The sequence below is a fragment of the Catharus ustulatus genome, chromosome 3 (genome assembly GCF_009819885.2).
Source record: "Catharus ustulatus isolate bCatUst1 chromosome 3, bCatUst1.pri.v2, whole genome shotgun sequence".
Taxonomy (NCBI): Eukaryota; Metazoa; Chordata; class Aves; order Passeriformes; family Turdidae; genus Catharus; species Catharus ustulatus.
Window position 1 is genome coordinate 72,882,497 of NC_046223.1, and position 26,704 is coordinate 72,909,200.

General features: G+C 39.0%; 1 protein-coding gene across 2 annotated transcripts in view; it reads left to right on the forward strand.

The window, feature by feature from the left end:
• The first annotated feature begins 764 nt into the window (after nt 1–764).
• Nucleotides 765–26,704, forward strand: part of PDSS2 (decaprenyl diphosphate synthase subunit 2) — a 119,711-nt gene continuing 93,771 nt past the window's right edge. For both annotated transcript variants that reach the window (XM_033055914.1, XM_033055915.1), the window contains exon 1: nt 765–1,191. In XM_033055914.1, the coding sequence (XP_032911805.1) occupies nt 965–1,191 (227 nt within the window). In that variant the 5' untranslated portion in view covers nt 765–964. The remainder of the gene's footprint in view (nt 1,192–26,704) is intronic.

Sequence of the window (26,704 nt, forward strand, 5' to 3'; positions counted from 1 at the left end):
TGATGACTGCTCAGAATTAAGGGAAGACTACACGATACACAGCAGATGACACTGTAGAATTGCAGGACCCCGAAGTCTTTATTTGGGCACTTCAAAACTAGCTGTCCCTTTTGATGTTCCCTGTTTGGTTTCAAGTACCTCCTCAGCTCACAAGGAGGCTGTTCATAACCCCCTCAGCTGGCTCACAGCAGAGCCCCACACAACACAGCCACAGCGCACGGCAGAGCACGCAGTAAAGAAGGGCTGCTGATGCCGTGCCCCAGACATCTCCGGGAAGAGGCAAAAAAGAATGCCGTATACTGCAATTATAGAAGTACGGGATCAGCAGGGTTGGAAAAAATCCAAACATCAGCCACCAGTCCGAACGCCAGACCAGCACTGTCGCCACTAAACCCCATCACCAGCTCAGATCCAGGTGCCTCCTGAACACGGCCAGGGTTGGCGACTCCACCACCTCCCTGGGCAACCTATTTCAACACCTGACCACCCCAACAGCGAAAAAAATGCACAGAAATCATGACTGTGCAGCTAAACACTACAGCCCGAACACCTCAGGTGGGACCCTGACCTCTCCTCCCCGCTGGTCCTTGTAGCGACCCCAGCCGCAGGCAGAACACATCCCGTTCTGTGGGGCACGGGAGCAGGTGCGGGGAGCGCTCGGCACCGCTGTGCCCGGCCCCGCGGTCTGAGGGCGCAGGGCGCAGGCCACCGGCACCGGGCACCGTCCGCACCGCCGCCCTCGCTTTACGGCGCGCCGTGCTTTGCGACGCCCAAGATGGCCGCCCCCAGGGCGCAATGAGCCCGCTCCGGCCGCCGCCGCCGGGGGAGACGTGGGTCTCGGGCAGGGCCGGGAGTGGCACAGTCGGGGCGCTCCACCGGCAGCGGGACTCATCCGCGACAGCTCGGTGTGTGGGGCCCCGCCGGGGATCCTAGCGGGAGAGCGGAGCGTCCCCGGGGAGGCGGCATGTGGGGCGCCCTGCTGCGGCGCGGGGTCCGCGGCGCCGGCGGGCTCCGGTGTCTGTCCTCGGGCGGCCCGCCCTGGAGCCAGGTGGTGTCGGAGGCCGAGAAGATCGTGGGGTACCCGACGTCCTTCATGAGCCTGCGGTGCCTGCTGAGCGACGAGCTCAGCAACATCGCCATGCAGGTCCGCAAGCTGGTGGGCACCAAGCACCCGCTGCTGGACACCGCCCGGTAAGCGCTGGCGGGAGCTGCCGGGGCACGGCGGGGCTGGGCAGCCCTCGGGAGCTTTGGCAGAGCTCCTGGGAAGTTCTGGGCTTCGTGCCGTGAGTGGGGCTGCCCCGGGGCGGGAGGTTTCGCCTCCGCTCCGGGATCCTCGTTTCCTCGCCGCAACAGGTTTTCCCTGCGGTAATCCGCTCTCGTTCGGAAGTTGCTTCCTTGTGACGCCACGTGCGGCGCTTCCCCCGTGCTGTGCGGGGAAAAAAAATTCCCTTGAAAAGTGCGCCTGCCTCGCTAACACTTATGTGTTCTTTTACAATGAAGAACTATATTGGAAGGAAAACAAGGGAAAAAAGCAGAAAGACTACTCAGTTTAAAAGCTCGAGATGACGCTGCTCGGAACTATGTATTTTGTTACCAAGTGTTTTGGAATATCCAGCTGGGTGCTGCGAGTTTTTGTGTATTGTTGAGAATTTTAGGGTTGCTAAGCTGTTTTTCAACTCTTTCATTCTTAAGGCAAACTAATGGAAGTCTTGCATTCCTGCCAATAAACAGAAATTGGGATTGTTGAGCAGAGTTTTCTTTGACTGTAAAACAAGAACTGATTTGCAGTAGGTTTTTCTATACAATGAAACTCTAGGCACATACCAAAATGAAGGAAAAAAATAAAAGTGCCGTTTTCCGAAGACTTTTGGTTTGAATTTGAGTGTTTTGGTAGTGGGTTTTGTTTAGTTTTGGGAGTTTTGGTGGTTTTGGTTTGATACATACGTGTTTCCTGTAACTGCAGCTATAGTAACATTAATAGAATCTAAGTTTGGTATGCACAGTATTTTTTAACAGGTGTAAGACAAAAATGAGCATTTGTTTAAAGTGAGTGTTCAGCTTTTCTTCTAAGGAATGGAAATTGTAGCTCTTTAGTGGTCCTTGGCAAATCCACAGTGTTGTAATGATGCAAAAACAAGATTTTTTAAGCTCTGTGTCTCTAAATCTGGTTGTATTGAGTGAACAAAATAAGTGCAAGGGACAAACAGCTTTTTTAAAGAAATGTGATTTTCAGGAAGGGGGATTTAGACATTGGCCTTAAGTAGACTTTTCTGGAAGAAACAAATTATATTGTTAATAAAATGGGAAAATACCTGACTTGGTGATGGAGGTGATTTTGTTAAACTTTTTATAACTAAAGGTTGTGGTGTTATGATAAAGAGGAGAGATGAGAAGAAAATACTCTTCTGTCTTTGTAAGGTCAGTTGATGGAATGGAAGGAATAGGAGGAACAAAATATAATGTATTTGGGCTCTTAAGTTTCCACTGCAGTCACAGAAGTGTCACAGAGACCTGCAGTGCTAAAGTGGAACTGTAGAGTGCCTGTTCAATGTGTGGTAGTTGCTGGTTTGTTTGTGAATTAAATTTGAATGCAGTATTTTGAGGCATGGTTGGAAGTTTTGTGGTAAAGCTGTGATGTAAGGCTTTGTTGGGGGTTTTTTATTATTTTAAGTGGGCTGCTTCAAGCTTAGTTCTGTAAGCCTGTGGCTTGTGGAACACCAGTAGGAATGTAGTCATGCCCAGGCTCAGCAGGATTAAATGCATTCATTTTTAAAATACATCTATATTTCAGAGTAGACTACTAAACTGATGTGTTGTGCTGGAAAGAAAAAGTATTTACTCACATAGAACTGAAACCCCGTGCTGATCTTCTTACTTGGTTTCACTGGTATTTCCAAGGACTTTGTTACAGGTGGATTTCCAATGGCCTTGACCTTTGTGTTATAAGAAGAGTTAATATCCTGCTGACAGGTTTTAGTACACCTGCAATAGTGCACAGCTTGTACCTTGCTCACCTTGTTTTATGGTGTGCTATTGCAATAAGGTGAAATTAGACCATGTTCTTTCTCAATAATCTTGATAATTTATTTCTGAAATTTAACTGTTGTATGTTTCAATGTAAATGTGAGTGATTTTAGTTTTGAGTCTGAGATCTATGCCCTGACTTACCATAGCAATTTAGGAAACAGGTCCTGATTTTTCAATGCTAGGATTTTTTTTAATACTTTAAAGTCTGACTCATTACTCATTCTTAAAAAGTAACAAAGGCTTCCTGTTGCATGTTCAGACAAATGTTTTAAAGCATGGGTGTCTAAAACATTTTATTTGGTGATTTTTTTTTTTAATACTTAAATGATCGATATGTTCTGGAACTCTAATCTTTGAGACTGAGTAAATGCTATATATGTCTGAGAAATACTCCAACATTTAAGGAGATTTTTGTATTTGTGGAAACAACTGAAAAATATGTACTATAAAATTGGTTAGTTGCATGTGCTGTTTCTCAAGTTTCTACTCATTTATTTTTGAGGTTATAAATGGTGCCAATCAAATTGATTGCTTGCTGTCAGGTCTAAACAGTTTTCTTTAACTTTTATTGACTGGTGGCGTTTTGTGTATACCCTCCCTTCCTGCCTAAAGGCTTTGCCAGCTTTTGAAGTCTTCCTGGGCCCATTAGGGGTTTCTTAAAGCAGAGGGTACTCTACCAAGGGGAGAGGGCTATGCTTGTCTGCATGGAATGAGTTCTGAGCTGAGACAGCATAGGACATAATTGCCACCACACTGAAAGCCTTTAGTGTAACCAGAGTGTTGATGAGTGTTTTTAACATTTTGCCAAGCTTTGGCTCACTAGGCTGCTGCAATGTAATGCCTGTGCTGAGAGCCTTGAAGAAGGCAGTTGAAAGGTATCAGTGCAGATGAGGCAGGACATGTGGAGAAACAGCTGTTGGGCCAGAATATGTTTTCCTGATGATCCCATCCATTTCTTCCTCTTGTTTGGATGCAGCACTGGCAGCTCCCGGGTGTAAGTACCTGCTGTGTATCAGGACTGCAGCAGGTGCTCTTTTGGGATGATGTGTGACCCTGTTACCTCCTACCAAGCTTGTGCCTGGCCAGCAGCTCTAAGTCTGAGAGCTATTGCTGACCCTCCTCTTGGGAGGGCAGAGACTGGTAACTGAGCCCTGCAGTGATGGATTTGGTAGTTCTGTAATCCGTGTGGTAAAGTCGGGTTTATATTTTATTAATTTTTGTTTTACTTATAAGATTTTGGTTTCTTGGAAGTCAGACACATGAAGTGACCAGCCCCTGTGCTAGCTTTGCCAGACTTGTTAGAAGGAGGGCAAAATGTGAGGAAAAGGTTGCACTTTGTTTTAGAAGGGCTAATGTCTAGTGGTTAATGGATCACTGGAAGCTGGGGTATCTGGATTAGATTCACAGCTGTGCTTTTGGCTCTCTGACTAGAGCGAGTCACTTAATTTTTCATACTTGCATTTACTTATCTGTGAAATGAATAATGTAGCATCTGTTTTCTGGAGATGTTGCACTTCATTCATTGCAGCCTGTATCGATCACTGTGATCTTTCAGTGGAAAATGGTGTATAAGCAATATTAACAAAGAGTACTTTAAAGAAATGCTATCATTAAAAAAATATTTGCCTCTAATGAATACTCTGGAAACAAAATTGCAATCTGACTACTTCTGGATCTTTCTGTTTGTAGTCCTGTGAGTCACCGTGTGGTTTTTCAGAGCTTTAAGATTTGCTATAATGAAGTGTCTTCAGCAGCTACTCAAAACTAGTATTTCTTGGGGTTTTTTTTCTTCAGGCTTTGGTGGACTAAAGCAAAACTTTTTCAATGCATGATTGAATGATCTCCTTTTCACTTGAGAAGCAAGCAAATCTCCTGTCTTTTTCTTGTCTCCTTTCTAGGCTAGCATACATCCTCCTTAGTATAGGAAATACTCTAATTGGCACAGTGATCTATTTTTCTCAAACACATAGTGTGAATAACATTTTCTTGATTACTTAATCTCCCTTGAGAAGGGTATAGCTTGCTGCAGATTGTAAACAGTAAACGTTATGGCCAATGCATCACTTTTATAATATCACTAAATGAAATGGAACACTTCATACACGTAAAATTATTATGGGATACCATTTAGCTCCAGCCATTCTCTCATTAGCCTGCGGGAGGAATGATTATATTTTAGTTCTGTCAGAATTGTTTGTTGGTGATAAATGCTTAACTAGACATGGTTACAGTTTTTCTGGATTATTACAGAAATAAAAAGACTGGCTTGACCAGGTTTTGTTCTGTTGCAGCCCACTCAGTGTGAATCTCTAGACATTTTAAGGCCCAAGAATGGGATCCAGATCACTTTTGAGATGACGTGCTTATTGTTTAAAATGTCTGATAACGTTGGTTTCCTGATAGTTCTGTTTCTTTATCAGCTTGAGATAGCTTAGTTTGGTAACACATCTTGTAACTCCAGGTGTGGCATGCATCTGCCTTCCCATGCAGGTGACCAATTTCAGGGTAGACAGATGCATTTGTTCCAGCCTGTTGTTGATGGAATTTATATTGTCTTAACAGAATGGTGACCTTAAAACTGTCCTTTTTTTTTAAATGATTGAAGGTGCTGTGAGTGACTACAAGTAGCTCTTTAGCAACTTGTTTCAAATGTTAATTAATTTTTATTTTTTGAGCCAGAAAAATGATAGCATCTATTTACTTGACAGTGGCTAATGAGGTGCTTTTCTCTGAAAACAGCAGGCAGCTGGACACTCAAAGTGATAAGCAGAAGGTCTGGCCAAAGTTGAGCTTCTAATACAGTCCTTTAACTTTTACCAAGATACTTAATCTGTTACGGGTGTGGGGTCATAAAGTCCTCCCGCAATTGCCAGATTAAAAGTTAAAACACATTGGCTTTCACTAAATTTTATTCTGTTTTCAGCCTGCTATAACACTTAGTAAAAATATTTTTGCAGTAGAGAGATGTGATTTTTATAGTTGTGGTCAGAATGCCTGTGAAGTTAGCTATGATATGGCAGCAGTGTAATTTCCTATATTCACTGCAGAATCTGTTTGACTTCCTGCAAGCACTGACCACCACAGCTGGCATTCAGGACACTTCTGCAGAGAGTATTAGTAGTGATGTTAGAAATGCAGAAATGTTTTTGCTGCTTGATGTGTTTGATAGTATTTGCAAAATATACTGTTGATTATAGGAAGTCTGGCTTTGTCCAGGAAGACTGTTTCCCAAAGCATGGTGTATAGCTGATGGAAACAGATTTTTTCAGGAGAGCTCCAGCTGATTGAAGCACCAGAGTTAAAATCTTTGTTTGACTCACCCCATCAAGAAATGTTTGTCTTTCAAGGAATGCTGGCCCCTCTTAGCTAAGTTAGGTTTTATGGGTATCTCCCAGTCAGTTGTGATAGACTTGAAAAACATGATAACAGTTGTCATGTTACATAACTTAGAAACGTTGGTACTCCCTAGAGTTTTCTGTTACCATACTCACCATCAAGTAAACCTTTCTTAGACACCAAAACCAGTTTTTTGTGTATTTTGGCTGAATGAACTCACAAAGAGCTATTGTGCTAAAGTTCATTTCAGAAGCGTTTTGGTTTGAAAGACAGGTGTCTGCTAAGATGTCTCCTGAAATGGAGAATGTAAACCCCCTCCTAAATTATTATAATTTTGAAATCAAGGGGCTCTCAGGCAAAGATATGGGAATAGGAAGAACAGTTCTTTACTAGGGAAATTAAAATAGAAATACAGTATTACAAAGAACAAATCTAAAACGCCGACAGAGTTAGAATACAGCCTGACACCCGTCAGGCAGGGTGTTGGTAGCAGTCCCATTCAATGATGGTTGCAGTCCTCTTGCAGTGACAGATGTGGTTCAGTTGAAGCAGTGCTCCTGTTGAAGGGTGCAGTTTCTCTCCGGAGGTCCAGTGATGATGTGGAAAGGTCCTGTTTTCCTCTGGAATCCTATGGAAAAAGGGTTATCTTGGTGTTGCAAATCTCCGTTTTTATCTGGTTAGGAAAGACTTGGCTCCTTCCCCTGGCTGGAGCATCTCCCAATGGGATGATTTAATTTTATCAGTCATACAGTGGAACTTAATGGCCGATTATCAGAAGATATCTTCCTGGAGGAAGGATGGGTTGTGGAAAAGATCAAAATGACTGCCCCACCTGGTTTCAACAGATGGTGATAGAATACTGTTGGTTGGTCACATCTTGTGTTGCAACCTAAGACAGGAAGGTAAAAAGACATGAAAGAAATCAAGCCATTGTAGGTTCATATATGGACTAAAATTTGCTTCTGATTACTTCCATATTATTCCTTGTTCCTGTGGCCTTCAGTATGGTTCTCAGTCAGCCATCACTTAACATTGTCTTGTACAGTTAAGAGGAAGATAGAATCCATTTTTGTAGGTCCCACTCTTCCTTTGTTCTGTAATCAGGTAGAATGAGAGGAATAGATATATGCTGTTTGTTCTTTCTTGCAAATGTTATTTCATTTCTCATCCTGCTTTACTGAGCTTCAGGTTCACAGTTCATGTTTAAGGGATCTTAACTTTTTTATTTTTTTTTTCTTTTAAAAATTGTGCCTTGTTGGGTTGGCAGTGATAATCTCATTCTGGAAGGTAAAACATAACCCATTCTATTAGTAAATCCTAGCTAAAAAGTCAGGGTAGCCACTGTCAGGATGAGTTCTTGTCATTCATTCATGGTATTTGTGTGGAAAAATTTATGTCAAGGATGTTTAATTGTACATTACAACACATAGTTTTGCTGAATATTTTGCCACCGTAAGCAAAGTAGGATTGAATAGGAAATCTGCAGTATGAAGGTGCAAAAGCTAGGCTGCTATTTAAATTCTCTTGCACTTGAATAATTGTGGGTTTTTTGCAGTGATTCTCATTTAAATATCTATGTTGAATTCAAGTTTCTGTGCTTATGAAGAATGTATTATTTCAACATGTAGGGTGGTCTTTGTAAACAAAGTATACTCAGTAGGTGGTGATTCTATTTGGGATTTTCTGATGGAATTATTTACAGTGAAAACTAAGATGGTTTTGTGATATTGATAATTTCTGGTATTTTGCATAGGGAGTCTGAAGGTTTCAATAGAATTTCCAGTACTTGGTCTTATTAAATGAAAGACTGTGGGAGTTCTTAAGCTTGGGTTCTCAAACATGTCACAAAGAAACTGAATATATAATGCCCAGATACAAGTGCCTGTCAGTGTTGAAAGGATGTAGTATGCCACACGTAGAGAAAACTTTGCTTTGGGCATGCAGTAGCCTAAAATGGAGGTAATTTTTAAACTTCTCTTCTGTTCTTTCCTGCTTTCAAGTACAATTGATTTATAATGCATGTGAATATTGAATACCAAGTTTAATGTACTAGTGAATGACTGTTGGGTCAATGTTTGCTCAGCACAGGAAAAAGAGTAGTGAATAGGTGGAAATAGTTTCAAAATAATTCCTTCTGTAACACTGAAGAGAGTTGCCAAATATGCCTTTCTATAAAATGAAAATGAGAACTAATGTCAAAGAGTAATCAAAATTAATATTTGGGTTACTGGAAATGGTTTTCACTCAGTGAATCTTCTATTTGGCAATGGTAAGTTAACCTCCTTACCTTACAGGAATAACAGAAAAAGTATTTTACCCAGGGCTTTTTCTCTCTCTGAGGTCTGTGTTTCGTAGCTTACAAATAGTGTTCTTCCCTGCTGTGCTGCCTCTTTTGTTGATGCAGCCTCCAAGTTGACTTCTTTCCTTGCTTTGGAGGTCCTGGCAGTGGCGGAAGGTGTCATTAACCATGAGCATTTTCAGAGCTCCTCCAAAAAGCATGGGTAACACTGCATCCTCTGCAGCACTTTGTAAATCTATTGAGGAAAATGCAAGTTCTGGGAGGACAAATGTAAGCTTGAGAGTTAGATGTTTCCATACTTACACTGTTGCTTTGTCCTAGGGGTGGCAGACCACCGTCTTAAATTATTAATATCTTTCCTTTACCCCACATCTGAGTGTCTTAGTTTCCCTCAGGGTAGGCAGACTGTCTGCAGTGCTTGCCCTAAAGGAACTCCTGCTAGAGACAAACCTGACAGACTACAAAGGAACACTGTGAATTTAAAAATCAGATCTATTACAAAAAATAAGTTTAAAATCTGTGGCAACTGCTTTGCTGCCCTTGAATTGTCCCTGACAATTGTCTGACATTGACAATCACTGTAGCTTGATGGTTTTTTTTCTTCTCCATTGCTGTGTGAAAGAATTTTGTTTAAGGAAAGAAAAACTGATCATATAGGGAAACTGTTGAGACTCATTATATATGTGAGCTTTTATCAAACACATGCTGTGAACTACCTAGATTTTACTTATAATGATAGATAAGGCTTAGAAACGTGCGTCAATACTTTATTTTACTGAGAGAATCTAGGACCTTTTCAGCCTGCTGGTGGTTCTTCAGATGAGCCATAGTCATAATTTCTTCAATTCTCAGCTATTCCTAAAGAAACATCAGAAGCTCTAACTTTTGCCTTCGTCTTTCTCATTTCTTTTCCACATAAATTACAAGTGATGATTGTTCTCATTTCCTTTCTTGCTCCCCCAATTTCTTTCTTCAAAATAGCAGTAGTTGATTCTATTCTATGGCAGCTCTTCCATTTTGGGGAAAAGCAAAGAAAGTTCTAAAGATAATCTTCTGTTTCTTAATAAAATGAAAGTTTATATTTTGTTACATCTAGTTTTTGTTCCCCTCCTTTTTCCCAGCTAGGGAAGAGAGTCATATACCTTGGCACCACTGATTCAGGTTTATTTTTCTAGTTAAAAATATGAACAGGCAAATCCTTTAGTCTTCATCTCCAATTCGTTTCCAAAAGTACTGCCTTTAGAGGTAGATTTCTTTGAGGTCAAATGGAAATTATTTTTATTATTTGTTGGTTAAATGATCCTATACACATGAATTGATTGACTTGATAGCTGCCACTAAACATGTGCAATTAAATAGTTTTCTAGAATCTGAACTCTTTAAAGAAAAAAAAAAATCTTCCTAACAACTTCCATTATTTCTTTTCTAGATCCTCACACTCATGGTGCAAAGTTAGTTGCATGACAACTATCTTTTTCATTAACTGCCTGCTCAGCACTATCCATGAAATAATCATTATCAAAGGGTCGATACATCTATACGTTGTCATTGCTCCTGGAAATAGCTTAGCTGTTGCACCTTAAAGAAAAATACAGAAAGAAAGATTCTGTGTTTCAGTCATAAAGTAGGACTGTGCTTGTGTAGACTCGTCTTGCAAATGCATAGTCCAGATTAAGGCAATTTGAGAGTAAATGGTCCGTGCCAACACTCTGTGTGGCTGGTTGTCATATGAATGATTAGCCAGTAGTAGAAGCACCATAATTAGCTGACTTGGTAAGATAGCTTTTAATCAGACTTAGCAGAAAGTTCAACTTGTTAAGAACTAAATGAAAATTGTTAGGCCAAATACACAAGCAAAACCGCAAGTGGAAAAATTGCCTCTTTTGCGCATTTGAAAAATGACTGTGCTAGCGTATGTTTGTTAGTGGGTGGGGTTTTTTCCCTGAAGATCCATTGTTTTCTTGTTAAATGAGTGCTGAATTTTGAGATTGAATATGACAGAGCCACTGTGTTGTTCTGTTACTGAAATTAATATATATTTTCATAAGCTAGAGAGTAAAGGTTCCTTTGATATATCAGTGCATCTTACCTTTATGCATTTTATAAAAGGATAAAGTTTTTACCCCAGTGATCTTCCAGTCTCTGATTCCCAGATGCTTTCTATTTAATGTGGTTTGTGAAGATGAAAGTATACTGTGTGCATATTTTAAAAGGATCTTGGTGATGTGAGTGGTGCGTTGTGAAGTTTATATTTGGTTTTTCTTTTAGAAGTTGACTTCTGAGTGTGATCTGTCTGGTATGACTATATTTCAGTAATTAAAAATTAATCTACAGAAAAAACAAGTCTTCCCCAAACTGTGTTGCCTCATGGAAGTGAAGCTGAAGTATTAATGGACCCAGAGGTCAATTCATCTGTTCTTAATCCCTAGTTGTTAAAACCAGAAATACCAGGGAGGATTTGTGTTCCATGTTTTACTGTCCACTGGAAGAACTTGTCACTTTGTGATTATTAGTAAGTTTAGGTAGTGTGGGAATCATTGACAGGCTCTGAAAGAAATCAGATGTCATCTCTCAGTAGGAGTAATAATGTGAAAAGACCATTTTCAGAAATAAGGCTCAGAAAACTTGAGAAAGCTGGAAGTATGGACACCTTTAGAGTAATCATGGGGGAAAGCCGTCCTTCCATTTCACATTTATTCTGGGAATGGAAGGCATTAAAGGAGTTTCTACTATTAGAATTTACAGTATATTTTATGTGCCTTTTGTCCATGATATAACTTCATAAAACTCAAACAAGTAGCCTTGCCAGTTGGAAAGTAGGAAATGAATCCATGTAATGGCTATAACGTGTCATAGCAACCAAGTTTTAAAATAGTCAGATTCCAAAATAATGTTATAAAAATTACATCAGAGGGAAAAAAACGTACTGTGTGTTATGTTATAGCAACGGAAACATGGCCTTATTTGTTTGTTTGTGAATCACTTGGGATCACATTTCTGCCTGTGGGCTTTTGTGGGTGAGCAGGACTGGAGTTTATGTCCTAACACACAGTGTAAGATTGAGGGGATGTGTGAGGTTATACTTTTTTATTTTGGCATCCTTATTCCTGTGGCAGTTTGAGAGAGCTGAAGTTAATTTTTCCTGGTTTTAATTTATTTTCAAATAAAGCACCAACCGAAAATTCACCTTCTTGATTGCTTTTCTACTTCTAAGACTTTAAGAGTTCCCTTGAATCTCTCTGAGTCTTTTACCAGGGCTTCTCAGGGAATGATAAAATTTTAGTAGCCGAAAATCATGAATGAAACCTCAAGAGGTTGGCTTTTTTTTGTAATTAATGTAAACAAAGCACTGTTGGTGGATGCCATCCTGCAGCACAATGTTCTGATGCTTCCCAGAGCAACAGTGAGATTCACAGTGGGAGTGTGTGCATCCTTCATCCCTCCACTTCTTTGCATGTGGATGGCTATCCAAGCCTGGAGGAGCTGCCCTTTGAGGCTGGGCCAGGCTTATTCTCCTAAGGAAGCAGCTCACAGTCACAGTGTACATCTGTAACACTGTGAATGCAAGTGGTCGGCAGCAGAGCTCTGTGTCAGATTCAGAACGTGGACACAGAAATGGGATGGGCTGTCTTGCTCCGCCTGCACAGATGTTCTGCAGTTAGCTCTTTTGAATATGTTTTCATTTGAGAGCTTTGATTTCTAATTTTCACAGGTCTCATCCTCAGTCCCCAGTGTTCTTTCATATATATACCATCTTCCTAATAGTTAAGTTAGAAAAAAAGTTTTTCAGGTAGCTACTAAGATGTAAATATGCACATTGCAACTAGGAATTTAAGTGTCTTCATGACTATAATTGTTCCCTCTCTTTCCTTCTTCTGGTGTAATTGCTATGTGATTTACTTCCTAGAAATATCAAGTCTAGATTAATATATTGTCCTTGGGTGGTACCAGTGCTTCAGATTACCTTGGTGTGCATGTAGGTATTAAATATTGAAAGCTGTTTTCATGTTCTCATGTGATGGAGCTCTGTATAAACAAGTCTTACTAAGCAGTTTGGGAAGCATGTACACACTGGTTTGCCTTAGGAAATCTGCCATTTAAGCCTTTGTCCTGACTTTTGATGGCTATAGTAAAAGGAGGGGTAGACAAGGAACCAGCCACAACGATCAGTGTTACTGAGAGGAAGAACTATTGTCCTGATATTGTGAAGAAAATCTGTTTAAGCTCATGAATAACTGAAGCACTTACCAACTACTGTCACTAATCCTCATGAAACAATTTTCAGTCTTCTTTTTTTTTCCCAAACACATTCAAAAGCAAAAGTCTGATGTATATAGTGTCTTTGCTCCCCATATGTTCAGTCAAAAAATATAAGCTTTTCTTATAAATGTAAGCATTAGGGAAACAAAATACGTTGAAGAAGTTTGAAGACAAATTAGTACTTTAAATCTACATAGAACTTATGTTGCCATGCTGTGGAGTGTAGTGTGAACATGAAACCTGTGAAGGTGCTGGTAATATCTGGGAAGAGTGTAGTTGCATGGTTTAAAAAACCCCAAACAACCAAAAAGAACTCCACTTCAGGAAGTGATGTGCAAGTTTTATCTGTTCTGTAATTTCCAATGTGCATTGTTAAAGACAGGAGATACTCAGACCTTATACGTGTTTAGTCATAGCTTTATTATGAGTAATTTGGAGATATTTTTTACACTTCCATATCAAGAATGGAAACCCCTTTCCTAATTTGTGTCCTAAATAAACATTTAAGAGCTAGCCTAGCTCTAGACAGTGTTAAAGAAAGAGTGAGCTAGACCTCTTTTAGCTTTAAATTTCCTTTTTATGGGTTTTATGGATTCACAGAACATTGAATATGTATTTATTTTTGCTACTGAGACACAAAAAGCAGAAGCCTGCAGGCTTGTTTTGGCATGGGTAGCCTATTGTGTTTCCGCACCTGATGTAATTTTATTTAAAAATTGAATTTTGGATTAGATTACCTCAAAAACTTCATCATTTGTTGATGTGAAGAATTTTAAATTCTTCCCCTGTGAATGATGAATTATTCTTTCACAAGAGATCTAAATTATTTTAATTAATTACTTTAGGCTTTAAATCTTTAAATTTTAAATTAAGTTACAGGTGAGTTAAGCTGTTCCCTGAGGAGCTTTTACTATGTTAGCAGTGGAGAGAGATAATACTTGCTGCATAATTCTCTAATAGGTGTTGTATGCTGCTCCATTGAATAAGTCTGCTCTTGATTTCTGGTTTGTGTCCAGCATTTCAGGGATCAACTTGGACAGTTAGACATCACCAGAAACATATTTTCCTGTCTGCTGTGGAAGAGAATGATTAGGACCCAGTGAAATGCATTCCTTTCCGAAGTTGTTGAGGACCACAGAAATTTAATGCAAAACCAAATGAGGCACTGATAACTGGATGGATGAAATGTTGTAGAAAATATACAAAATACAGAGCCAGGTTTATTGGTGTTAATTTCATATCCTGATCTCAGTACATATTCCCTTTTCTTAAACTGTTTCTCATGTATGTATTTAACTAGATACAATTACAAGAAGGTAACCTAATCTTTGGTTTGTGGGCTGCAGGGATTGAACCAATGCTTATTTTCCTCTTCTCGTGTATGATTACTTGTTGAAGATGTGATACATTTAGGTCATATTTGGCATGTGTTTAAACTGAGCTCGGGACTGATTTATGAAAAAGAGGGAATAACAAACCTAAATTGTGTTTTCCCATGTGTGATTGTTGTAGCCAAGCTGCAATTTATTTTGTAGTGTCTTAAGTTACAATAAAAGATACATTCACAAAATAAAGTAAGGTAAAGAGTTCAGCCATTAAACATTTTTATTTATTTTTCTTTTTCTTTTTTTTTTTTTTTTTTTTTTTTAAGTTAGCTTTCATCATTGTGCCTTTAATTGTGTTAATTACTTGAAAGAATTTTTTGGGAGGCTAGTTGAAGAACAAGAGGGAGGAGAAATTGCCGCTAGCAAAGACTTTTGTGAGAACATTCTTACAGTATCTTATGGGAGAGATATCTCTAAAAGAGTCTCTTTTAAAATCCCCATCTTCATACTTTTTTTAATATGCAAGTATTTTTAGTTTCCTAATAATCTTCCAGAATACCAGATTTCAATGCCTGCAGCCAATGGAAGAGAGCAAAATTATCCTATAATTAAAATTTTATCATATATTTTCTTTTTTTGTATCTTTTGAAAGTGGAATGCTAAGTTAGATGAGTTCAGTTGTTGAACTTGGTGTGCTCTCCCAGCATTCAATGTTGGCTGTTCACAAGAGAGGCCCAGGCTGGATTCTTCATTCTGTCTATGTGGCTGTTGGCAAGTCTTTTTCCTGGGCGAGTTGTGGCACCTTGATGTGCACAAGGCCCATATAGGGGTATGGACTCAGAACATGGCAGGAGCATAAGGCCTCAGGTACCTTGAGATCAGAACAAGTGTCCACGTTCTGCTTCCCAGTCCATGTGTTGTGGAAATCCCCCTGGGAAGCCAAAAGAAGTCAGTGTCCTAGCCTGGAGCCGCTGCTTTTTGGTGCAAGAGTTGAAATACTGAAAAGATCATGAGAAACTTAAATGTGAGTAATTGCATGTGATTGAAACTTAACCATGCTGTTGTATAACTTTTTTTACATTTTTACTATCTGCTGTTATGAATTCCTCAGTTGAAACACTACTGGCAGTTAACTCAGAAAATGCCTCATTTTTTCACTACAAGTGATATGAGATTGTTTTGGCTGTCACAAACTCTATTACTAGGTTATTAACATAAATGCAGTTTGGGATGTAAAATAGTGGCAACATTATTTATGGAGATGTTCAAAGTCATAATGCTAAGTAAATTGGAACTTTTTATTGGCATCCTATGCTATTGGAAAAGAAGTATTTGTTTATTTCATATGTGAAGAAAGTTGCATCCAACCTGATTTTTTTTTTTTTTTTTTTTTTTTTTGCTTCATGCACAAGTGGTCCTAACACATTTTTAGACTGAGGCAGAAGGTAATCTCCAGGTAACAATATTCTATGCTATTTTAAGGATGCATTCCCCACTGATGGTTTTTAAAGCACAAAATAATGATGACATACCATGCAGAGGTCTTGCTTGCCTGAGGCAAATAGTCTGAATGCACTAGATGCAGACTTGTGTTTGCTGATGAAAGTGTTGAAAAGGTGCTTGGTTTTATTTTTATTTGGTTGGAGGTTTTTGTGGGTTTTTTTTTAAGTGATTGTTATCTATTTTGCTATTAATTATATTGCATTCAATTAACAGCTGAAATATATTGCAAAGAATGTGAAAAAAAGCATAAGATCCCCTGGGAAAGAAGTTTGATATGCTCAATTTTGGCAAAAGTTGATTCAGTTGATTGCTTGATAATAGCAAAAAGAGCACCAGGCAGTTTGCATGAAATGTGCCAAGCCAGGGGCAAGATAGATTTTCAAGCAAAGGAAAAGCCTCCTGACAGATTTCCTAGCAAGTGGAGAATTGGAGTGTTACCACTGAATTATTAGAGAAACAGCTAATGAGGGAGGAAGGAGTCAAGGAGGCTAAGAAACCCACAGATTTCAGAAGGAAAAGGAAGAAGTGTATTTTACAGAAGTCATATTGAAGAGGAGTCAGGGTGGAGTGTATGTGCACTGAGGGCTCATCACAGTGAGGTTGTTAAAGACGCATGAAACAATTCCAGTTTGCGTCCAGAGTGTTCCAGTGCTTCCAAGAGGGTTTTGGCTGTGTAGTGCTTTTGAAAACTAAGAACCATACATGCTCTTTTCATAACTTTAAATTGAAAACAACAGAAAGATGTAGTTCAGTGGACAAGCAGCTCCCCTTACGGACAGCAGTTCATGAACTTCATTTGTCTTGCAGTACATGTCTGAATTGTGCATACACAGTCTGACAGCCTTTCTTCAGCATCAGCATGTACCTGTCAAGTAAAGCTGGAAATACTTAGTGTTTTTCATACTAATCTTCAGAGAACATATGATACATGAAGGAATGTGATGTAACTTTTTTTAATTCAAAAGGAATATGAGTAATATGCTAGATGAGCTATAGGGAAGAACCTTCTAATGAAAAATACAGAAGTCCTGGTAGTGTCTGAATGTGCAAATGACCAAACATTAGCATGTTGCGTATACACTTTTATGCAGGAATTGGTAGTGCTTTCCTAGTTGGTTGAGACTTAAAAATATTTAATGTATTGACTTTCTATTTTGTAGTGAAACGATTTCAATTTTAGTCTCATGATTTGCTGAGGGATTTAATACTTCATCTGAAATCTTGTATTGGCTCTTGTAACAATTCTTTCACTTAAAACTTTTGCAAAGCTTTTCCTTTGGCAAGGGAGGTTCTTGATTATAGTGGACTCTGATAAGTTGTATTCCTTTTTATTTTTGCCTTAGTTATTACATACTTGATTATGAATCTTCTGGTTCAAAAGAACTCCGTGGAAGAGGAGAAGTGTGATTCATGTGAACAACAAATGAAAGCTGTACTGAAATGGATAATTATTATGGAAAATGTTGTTTGTGTCAGGCCATTGTGTCTATCACTGTGTCAATGACCCATATAGAGACTGGAGTTCAGAAATAAATCTTTTTTTATTATTATTATTATAGTATCAAGACCGTTTGTCCTGTATAGGATTAATATATAAGATATATTTATTATTGCTGTGTTACTGTGGTTTGAGTTTTAATTGCCTCTTTTGGGAAGAAAATCTAGGGCAGAATAAAAAAAAAATCTTTGCATCTACAAGAACATGATTAATATTTTCGTGAGCTTGTTTTTTAATGATTCAGGAAAAACTTACAGATAAACAGTTTTATTAACTGAGACTCTTTCTGAATATACTGCGTAGAAAGCAGGCAGGAGGTCTTTTTGTTTTGGTTGGCTCTTAAGTGATGCAGGATAGTTTTAACAAGAGGCTTAAGGCTCATTGTGTTGAGTGCAAGAAGCAGAGTTGGCCAGAGAGATCTTGGATTGTGGTTTCGCAAGCAACCGAGTTGGTCTGCTGGCCATTGCTGCTGGAAGGGAGAGGTGATGCTCTTTTCTTCCCTGCTCTTGTCTGTCCGTCCTGTGCTTGGGCTATGTATGATGTTGGTTTGACCTTTTTGTGAACTACTGTAACTCCCTAATCCAGGAGAAGAAAAAAACAGGTGTTTTCTTCATTTTGGACGTGTTTTCTGTTTGGTGTAATTCACTGATGGAGGTGGTTTATTGTGCACTTTCAGTGCATGATATTTAGGTTCTTTAGCAAGGCTGCCTTGTTCTGGAGAAGTGACTGCTTCCCTTTGTGTTGGCAGTTTGTAAGGACATTCTTGTCTCAGAATCTGAAGTAGCATCTGAGCTTCTAAACTCTGCAGCACCACCTGAGTGAGGTTCTTCCAAGTCTCTGCTAGTTCCTCTTTTAGCTGAAATGAAAAAAGCTTAAACAGTTCTCTGTTTCTCTCCTTGATTCAAGGCCTTGCATATTGTAGTTATCCTTCTTTGCTGTTACTATACACTGGTTTCTTTTATGAATGTGATTCTGCAACCAGCCAGTGAAGAGAACTTCCAAATAAAGAACTCAGGTTTCTATCTAGATTTTCTCTGTTCACACCCTCTCTCGATGAATGAGACAGTAGGGGAGCTCAACTGTTGGCATCTGGCAGGAGCTATCCTTCTTATTTCATGGTAATTTCATATTAATGTAGAGATCAGTGTAAGAAAGGATGTGTTTGTCTTTCACTGGCTGTCTAGCCTTGTGAGGTGAACAGGTGTCAAGTGTGCCTTGAATATTGTACAACTGGTTTTGTCTTGGCCATAAAAAGAGAAGACTACAGATCTGTTTTCTTTTTAAGGATAGCCAAGGTCACACTCAGTCACCTCTGTATGTTTTCTGAAATTTAATTTGCCTTAGGAACTGAATACATTTCAATGCTCTATTTTAAATACCTTGTCTGAAGAATCTCAGATAAGCTGAGATGAGAATGGCTGCCCTCCCAGACAGGATAAGTGGGATTCTTAAAATCTTACAGCTGTTTGTCAGATACTTAACTTTCTGCTCTGAAACTGCTGTACCATCTGTCTAGCTAAAAAAGGTGCACCGAGCAAGAAGAAAAGTATCTTTCCAATTCAGATGAGTCTGCTGCATCCTGTGACATAATCAAGCCACAGATGATTATGGGAACAGTGAATTTTAGATTTTATCAGAATAGCTTCATGGAAAGCACAGAAGATGAAATTTGAATGAATTCATCTTCTGGGTATCTCAAAGGAACAACAGGGCACCATTCTAAGTTTAAAGTTCACATTTCTGTCTGCTATATGAGTTTATTTGTTATTCAGTCTTATATGTAGACATAGGCTTTGTTTCATCTGTCAAATATGCCATTTTACTTAAATTGTAGCTGTTATCCATCCATTATTTTATACTATCTATTACAGATGCCTAGTATTTCGTTAATAAAGGGGGGGTTTTTTTGAAATTTCTGAAGAGATCTTCAAGATGCAGCAGGAGGACAGGGTATTTTTTTATAGATTTGAAATAATTAATATGCTTAAAAGATTAGTTCTATGGTACAATGAACTAGAAGTGAATACAGAGTAAAAGACCTCCGACAAGAAAAATATGAAAGAAATTTCTTAGTCCCTAGTGCCATCTACAGGATTACTACTCGAACAGGGCAGGGAGAGCAGAGGAACAGAAATTTGAGTGACAGTTGGCTGTGTTTGGTAAGAAAAGAAGAACATGTCACCTCCAACAAAACCTGAAGAAATACAATTTATTTGTCATGCTGAGTTTCATAACGATGTGTCAATTCTTTTTCAGCTTGTGGAGAAGCATTAGGTTTGGTGGGAATAGGACGTGTCACAAGGTTTCTCCACACCTTGTTTTCTGCAGTAGCAGGTGGCTTAACCAGACTTTCTTTCTTTGCCCTTCTTAAAAGAAACATCAGTCATGTAAAAACACATCCATTAGGAACCATTTTTGGGATGACTGGCTCTTAGGCCGTGCTTCCTTTTTGAAAGCCATCAGAGACGAGTGATAGACCCTAAATATTTTCCTAATATTCCTCACATTAACATTTGTGTAAAGGTGCATAACAGAAATAAAGGTGTAAAGGTGCATAAGAGAAATAAAGATGTAAATCTGTTAGGTCTCTGGTACTAGGGAATTCTTTTCTCTACGGATCAGTAGGCAAGCTGACTGTAGATGTGTGTGTTGGCAGTAGGCAAATGATGTATACATGAAGGGATAGGATATAAATACCAACTAAGAAGAATCAAAGTTGAGGTTTTGGGGAGGAGGGAGTGTAAGCTGAAACCAAATGAGGGTAAGATGGAGATGATAATGGTGATGGTATCTGGAAAATTATTAAGCCTTAGAAAGTTGCCGTGTGTTTGGCATGTTGCTTTGTCGGGAGTGTCCCCATCTGCTCTACAAGAGCTTAGCATTCACAAAGAGTGTTTTCTCTTACCTCTCGCTGACAGAAAGCTCTCCCTTGTTAGAGGCTGACCTGACCTCAATTACTTATCTATTCATCACTTTTCTCCTGACTATTGTAATGTGATACTCCTGGGCACAAAGCCTGCAGTTCCTCTGGAGCACAAGCTGGTTTAGGGTCTTGTTGTGTGTCATGCCTGTAGCACTGGCTGCCACAAGTTGATTCTGATCTTTCTTTCTATATTGACTTTCTGCAACACACCAAGCTAAGGTGTCCGTTTTTAATCTTCAACATGCTTGCCATTTGAGGTTCAGCATATGTAAAAGGCTGTAGGAAGCTGCAGAGGGAGAGCTGTGGCTGCTTGCTCTGCTTTCTTGGATACTGGAGCCCTTTGGAGTGAAAGTCATACTTAGCAGAACATCCTCCAGGACTTTTGTCGCCATTGAGGTAGGTCCCTTTGGGCCTAAGGACTTCTTAAACTTTTATTGGCACTTTTCTGGTAGCTATCTGTTGTATGTAGAAAATGAATCATGTAAATTTTGGAGTATCATGGACTTTGGAACAAAAGCTTCAGCCTGTGCATTTACATGTCTGTCAGGAGTTAGTTTTTACTATGCAAATGTCTGTATCAGAACTTTTTGCTGTGGACAGCCTTTCTAATGAGCGTAGGGAAATGAATGCTTCAGAAAGCACCATCTGTGCTATGTAAGTTCAATGGTTGCCTTTTTGAGGAGCTATGCAGGAGAGAGATGAATGATACATGCTGACTGTATTTCAGGTCTACAGGCATCACTACTGAATCTTACGTTCAGTAGTCACTTTATTTGTATGAGTGGATCATTTTGGATCAGTGTAGGGAAGTGGATGTGGGAGGGAAATTCCAGAAGTCCATTGAAGACTCTGCTGCTATGGAAGTTGAGATCAGACGAAAGTCAGGCATACAGAGTTGGTCTTGTGAGAACTTGATTTGAGGGATTCTCTTAATCTTTCTCTTAAAAAAGGATATTACATTTTTTCCCCAGTTATATACATCACCAGGGAAGGGACACCAAGACCTGCACAACAGAAACTGGGTTAGTAAGGTGGTTTCAGCATCGAAAGAATATCTTTACTCATGAGGCTGTTCTGATAATGGAAGCCAGAAAGGTAGCAGGACCAGGGAGAGGGAAAGGCCTTACTTTGTAAGGACTTTCTTCTGCAGTAAGCTTTTGCTTGTTTAGAAGAAAGAAAAAGGCTGTAGTAGAACTATGTGTGCATGTTATTGAAAAACTATGCTTCTCTGGCCTGATTAACCTGTATTATGTTTCATAATTCTAAGAATTATGCAATTCTGCAGCAGTTCTTTTGCTTGGACCAGACAAAAAATGAGGTTCTGAAGTGAATTCTTGCTCCTACAAGCCACCAGAGGAAAGTAAACAAATAGAAATCTTAACTGTATTGTGCATGCAGTCTTTGTACATAATGCATATTGAAGTAGTATGCTACTGGCTTTGAGTTCTCCAAGGAATGCTATGCCTTTTTATTTTGACCTTTCTTTGATAAAGAATAAAATATTATAAAATGTGAAAGTGAACTTCTGATGCAGAGGGGGGCATTATCACAAAGCAAGGATGTGTAGAAATGGTGCTGATGCTAAATGGACAAAGTACGGGTATGTTGTGGTTGGGTACTTGGTCATTCTTCACATTTGAGAGGCAGAAGTCTGCTTATGTGAGGGCAGGTGTGATGAGATGGTTCTCCATGGAAGCACAACTCCATTGCTTGTGGCTGTATTTTTTAATCTGCAGGATAATGCTGACTCTCATTGTCACTTGTGTCCTGTTTGTTTTGATTCCTTTTTTGTTTACACTGTTAGTGATGTTTAAGAGAGCATGCAGGGATAAAGAACAGTTTCAAACAGCAGGCTGTAGTATGTGACATCTGCTTCATTATAGAAAGAAAAGTCCTTTTAAATATTTTAGAAGTCTGAGAGAAATCAGTATTTATCTGTTGTTGCTTATTAGATCTACGTAGAAATCATAAATGGTTTGAGATCAGTAAAGCAGTTTGGGCATAGCAGAATCTTGCACTGTTTAAGGATATGTGTACTGTTCTTTTCTGTTCTTTAGCTTTATGCATGTATATATGCTCTCAATTCATTTCCAAGGGCTTGCAGAGAAGAGAATAATTCCATCAGGCAAGTACTTGTAATGAAAACAGATGTACTTTTGGCCCAAGTTCTCCTCTAATTTGAATTATTTTCTTTGAAAAGAATTTGCCTATGAACGTGTGCATACTGAAAAATGAGGTTAGTATGAATGTAAAAGCAGATGCTAAAGTTGATCCTTGATTAGAAGAGTGTTCCTCTCAGTTTTAAGTGACGTAATTAGTCCTTCACAATGACAAGGTGTGGAAGGTTTTCAGTGCAGCCTGCAAGAGTGCAACAGCGAGTTAGTGTTCACAATGGGAACAGTGTAGTCAAATCCTCACGTGTTGTGCTGAATGTCACATCATGTCAGTTATTAAGGGATGAACCTACTGGGCAAATTGTGAGAATTTCAGTGGGTTGCTCTAGACGTTATTAGGATCAAGAATTAGTTTTATAAGTGAGCTATACATGTATAGTCATTACTTATTCTGTGATGTGATTGGATTGCAATGAATGAAGTGACATTTTAAAAAATCCATGCAGTAGAGTCCTTTTGTAGCAACTTAAATAGTCAACATTTTGATACTTTTCTTCCAAAGCAAGAGCATAGAGGGAGATAAAAGATTTTTCTCTTCAAGTCTGGTAAGATAATTTGACAAAAAAAAGAATTATTCTTTTCATAGCTGTGAAAGTGACTACCTGGACTGAGTTCAGGGTTTTGATTTAATCTCCTAGCTTCCTTGTGTCTTTATTCCACTCTTTGTCTTTTCTTGTAAAAGAAAGAACTAGTTGAAGTGCCATTTTTATTATCTTTATATATTTTTTAAAATAATTATTTTAACTCTATTCATATCTGTGGAAATCCTTCTAGTAGCAAATGTCCTAAAATTTAATTTGTTTTTCAAGTATAGGGCCACTCTCCTGACACACAGCTTTCACTCAAAGAGAGAAGCACCAGCTGATAAAAGTGGAAGATTGCTCTGTGGCCAGGAGTCAAGAAAGCTCTGGAGCCAGAGAGGCAAGGAGCTTTCCCTGAGTGGATTCCAAGTTAAAATGTAAATTGAGTCGCTTTCATTTCCTCTTACTTTCTCTAGTACCCTCCAAGAGACCCTGTGTACAGAATTGTGGCCTGATGGGATGGTGTTTTGATGCATTTTTGTTAAAAGAGATATTTCTTTTGGAGACAAAGAGCCAACTCCCTTAAGACACCTTTTACTCCTCACTTTTTATCCTCTCCTCCCATTCTGTCTTCTTTTTATTCAGCACCTTCTACTGTTCAACAGTTGCATGTTGTTCAAAAGGTTTCTGCTACAGTTTTCCAAAATGAAAAAATGAAGGCCTCTGACCAGGAGCAGAGGAGATTTTTCCTGGTTGTGGACTACTGAGCTTATCTTGGGACCTCCAAAGGCGTGTGGTTTCATATAGAATAAAATATTTATAAAATGGACTTTTGAATCTGGTAGAGTTGAAGGATGCTTTAATGGAAAAAAATCTGTTCTCTCTAAGAAAGTGGAACTTTCCAAGCTGTCATGAAATTAATTTCAGTGTTCATTTGGGTGCAGGTTGTGGGAGTATCTCGCTTGAAATGATAATCTACATTTAGAAAAACAGTGTCATTTTTCTACCAATTCAACAACAAAGTAAATTTAAATCCTTCATGAGAAGAGATAGGCAGATGTTAAACAGTCTCCCAGTGGCACTTACAGTAGAAATTCTGTTAATTCCTTCCTGGTTTTAGCATGTATTTAACTGCACAATAATGCCTCTTTTAATGTTTTGGTTTTTTCCCCCCTTTTTTAATTTTCTTTTTTGAGAACCAGGAAAGCAAAACTGCATGCTAAATTTTCAGGTTCTGGCCATTGTATTGCCAGTGGTAGTGTACTGTAACAGTATTTTATCTCAACACATGGGACTGAGTCTTAAAACCAGAAATGTTTATAAAGGGTGTGCAGTGAGGTTACTGCTCATAAGATGAGCTGTGAACACTGAATAATGTGCATTCACATAGCCCAAAGCAAATGCAAAATAATGCAATGTAGCTTGACCTTTTCTCATTGCGGGTTAACCTGAGTCTAATTACCCTAGGTTTGCCTCAGGCTAAAAGTGGACGAGTATCACAGCTTGGCTGAGTAATAACTTTTTAACTCTTTGTAACTTGCTTTTGTGTTTACATCCTGTGCTCTTGGGGGGAAAGCAAGGAACTGGGGGTAGAACAAAGGAGGACAAACCAAAAGAGCTTGTTGCAGCAGTGGTGGTCACCTGCTAGAAATTTAAACTGAAGTTCAGCACTGAACATCTGTTTGATGTTGTACAGAGGCTTCAGTAACTTACAGTCCGAACAGTTTTAGGAACAATCACCAAAATAAAAAGGGATCAGTAACTTTGTATCAGCAGCACTGGGGCCTTTTTTGCTCTTTTCCCTTTTTGACATTGTGAGAAATTGAAGCTGAATCGTAAATATGCAGGGTCAAAACATACACTAGTGTCTAAAGTGAAGTTCGTAAATTTTAATTTTGTTTGCCTTCGTGGTATTGTATGAAGTACATTTTAAATATCGCATCTATTTCTTTAAAATTGTGTAATTTTTATTAGCCATTATGAAAGTGATTTCAATTCATAATGTTTCCTTACTGACTCCAAATAAGGTCACTGAACGGGGGGTTCTGTACTCCAGACTTAAAGTTTAGAACAAAGAAATATCCTGCTTTCAGACACTTTTTTTTTCTGTGCTCTGTAAATTCATAGATTTGTTAATTTGCTCTGAAGGTACTCTAGATAAGCTTAATAAATAAACTGTCTGATTGTATGCTGAGGTGGTTATTGTGGCAATGCACTTTTGGAACTTTCCCTTTCAAAATATGTGTAGCAGGTTTTTGTTTGTTTGCGGGTTTTTTTTCATGGTATGTGCTTTCCTTACTGTGTGCTCGCAGTGAGAGGTTATTGCAGCTTGAGATACCAGTTGAAAAATTAGTAGCTTATACTGTCAAGTCACATCCAGAAGTTCATGCAAATTTTTGAAGTTCATTTTTTCACCAGTGTAACTGAAAAGCAGAATTTCACTACCTTGTTTCAATTAATGTGTAACAAAATGAAACTAAGAATTATACAGCTACATTCTAAATCTGCAAAATGACATGTAGCTAGCATGAAATTTGGTTTCACAAGTTATTAAAAAACTCCACACTTGCAAATAACTTAGTTTAGCTAGCGGTGGTATGTGTCAGGTAGTCTCAGTGTGTTTATGCCTTTATTTTGAGTGTGGTTCAAAATTTCCAACACTTCAGTCTAGTTTTTGTATCTAGGAATAAATATACTAAGTAAACTGCTTTCAAATGGGAATGGATTTATGCCATAGCTTTTCGTGCGGCCATGACAAAGTGAAAAGTGAGGTAAGAAAGTCTTCACTGGTAACTGGATTTCAAAGCTATGTTAACAAGTTAGCCAGAAATTATTTGAAAATTCTTTGTATCTCTGGACATAAGAGATATTTCATATTGTGATAGGATGATTTAATTATATACTTGCTATGTGTGCAGCATCACTGGGGAATTATCGAGAAGATTCAGGAAAGCATTCTAGCTTTACTGTGAAAGCAGTAGGGTTTTTTTCGGGGTTTTTTTTTTTTTCCTTGTTAAGATTATGGTGAGCACCCCATCCATGTTCTCCTGTTCCTTGACTTTGCTTTGAAAACATGGTTTTGGTCTGGAAAATAACCAGTTTTACTGCGAAGAAACGTTTCTGTGAAAATGTAGGTGAAGTCTGAACTACAGAACACTTGTAGTTTTGTTGCACTTTTTTTTTTCCTTTTACCTTAAAAAAGCTTTCTGTTTTCACCTGAAACAGCTTTACTTGACAGTATTTTCAACACTTCTTGAGATTTATGTAGGGTCTGTAGCTGAAGAAAAAACAGTGTAAGCCCATTCAAGGAATAACAGAATTTACTAGGTTGGAAAATACCTTTGAGATTGAGTCTAACCTGTGACTGAACACCCCCATGTGAACTAGACCATGGCACTGAGTGCCACATCTAGTCTTTTCAGCACTGCCAGGGGCAGTGACTCCACGACCTCCTAGAGCAGCCCATTCCAATGCCAAATCTCTCTTTCTGTGAAGAACTTCTTCCTAATGTCTGACCTAACCTCCCTTGGCACAGCTTAAGACTGTGTCCTCTTGTCTTGCCACTGGCTGCCTGGGAGAAGAGACCCACCCCACCTGGCTACACCCTCTTTTCAGGTGGTTGTAGAGAGTGATAAGGTTACCCCTGAAACCTCCTTTTCTCCAGGTTCAACAACCCCAAGCTCCCTCAGCCACTCCTCACAGGACCTGTGCTCCAGATCTTTCCACCAGCCTTGTTGCTCTTCTTTGGACATGCTCCAGCCCCTCAATGTCCTTCCTAAACTGAGGGGCCCAGAACTGGACACAGCACTCAAGGTGTGGCCTCAGCAGTGCCGAATAC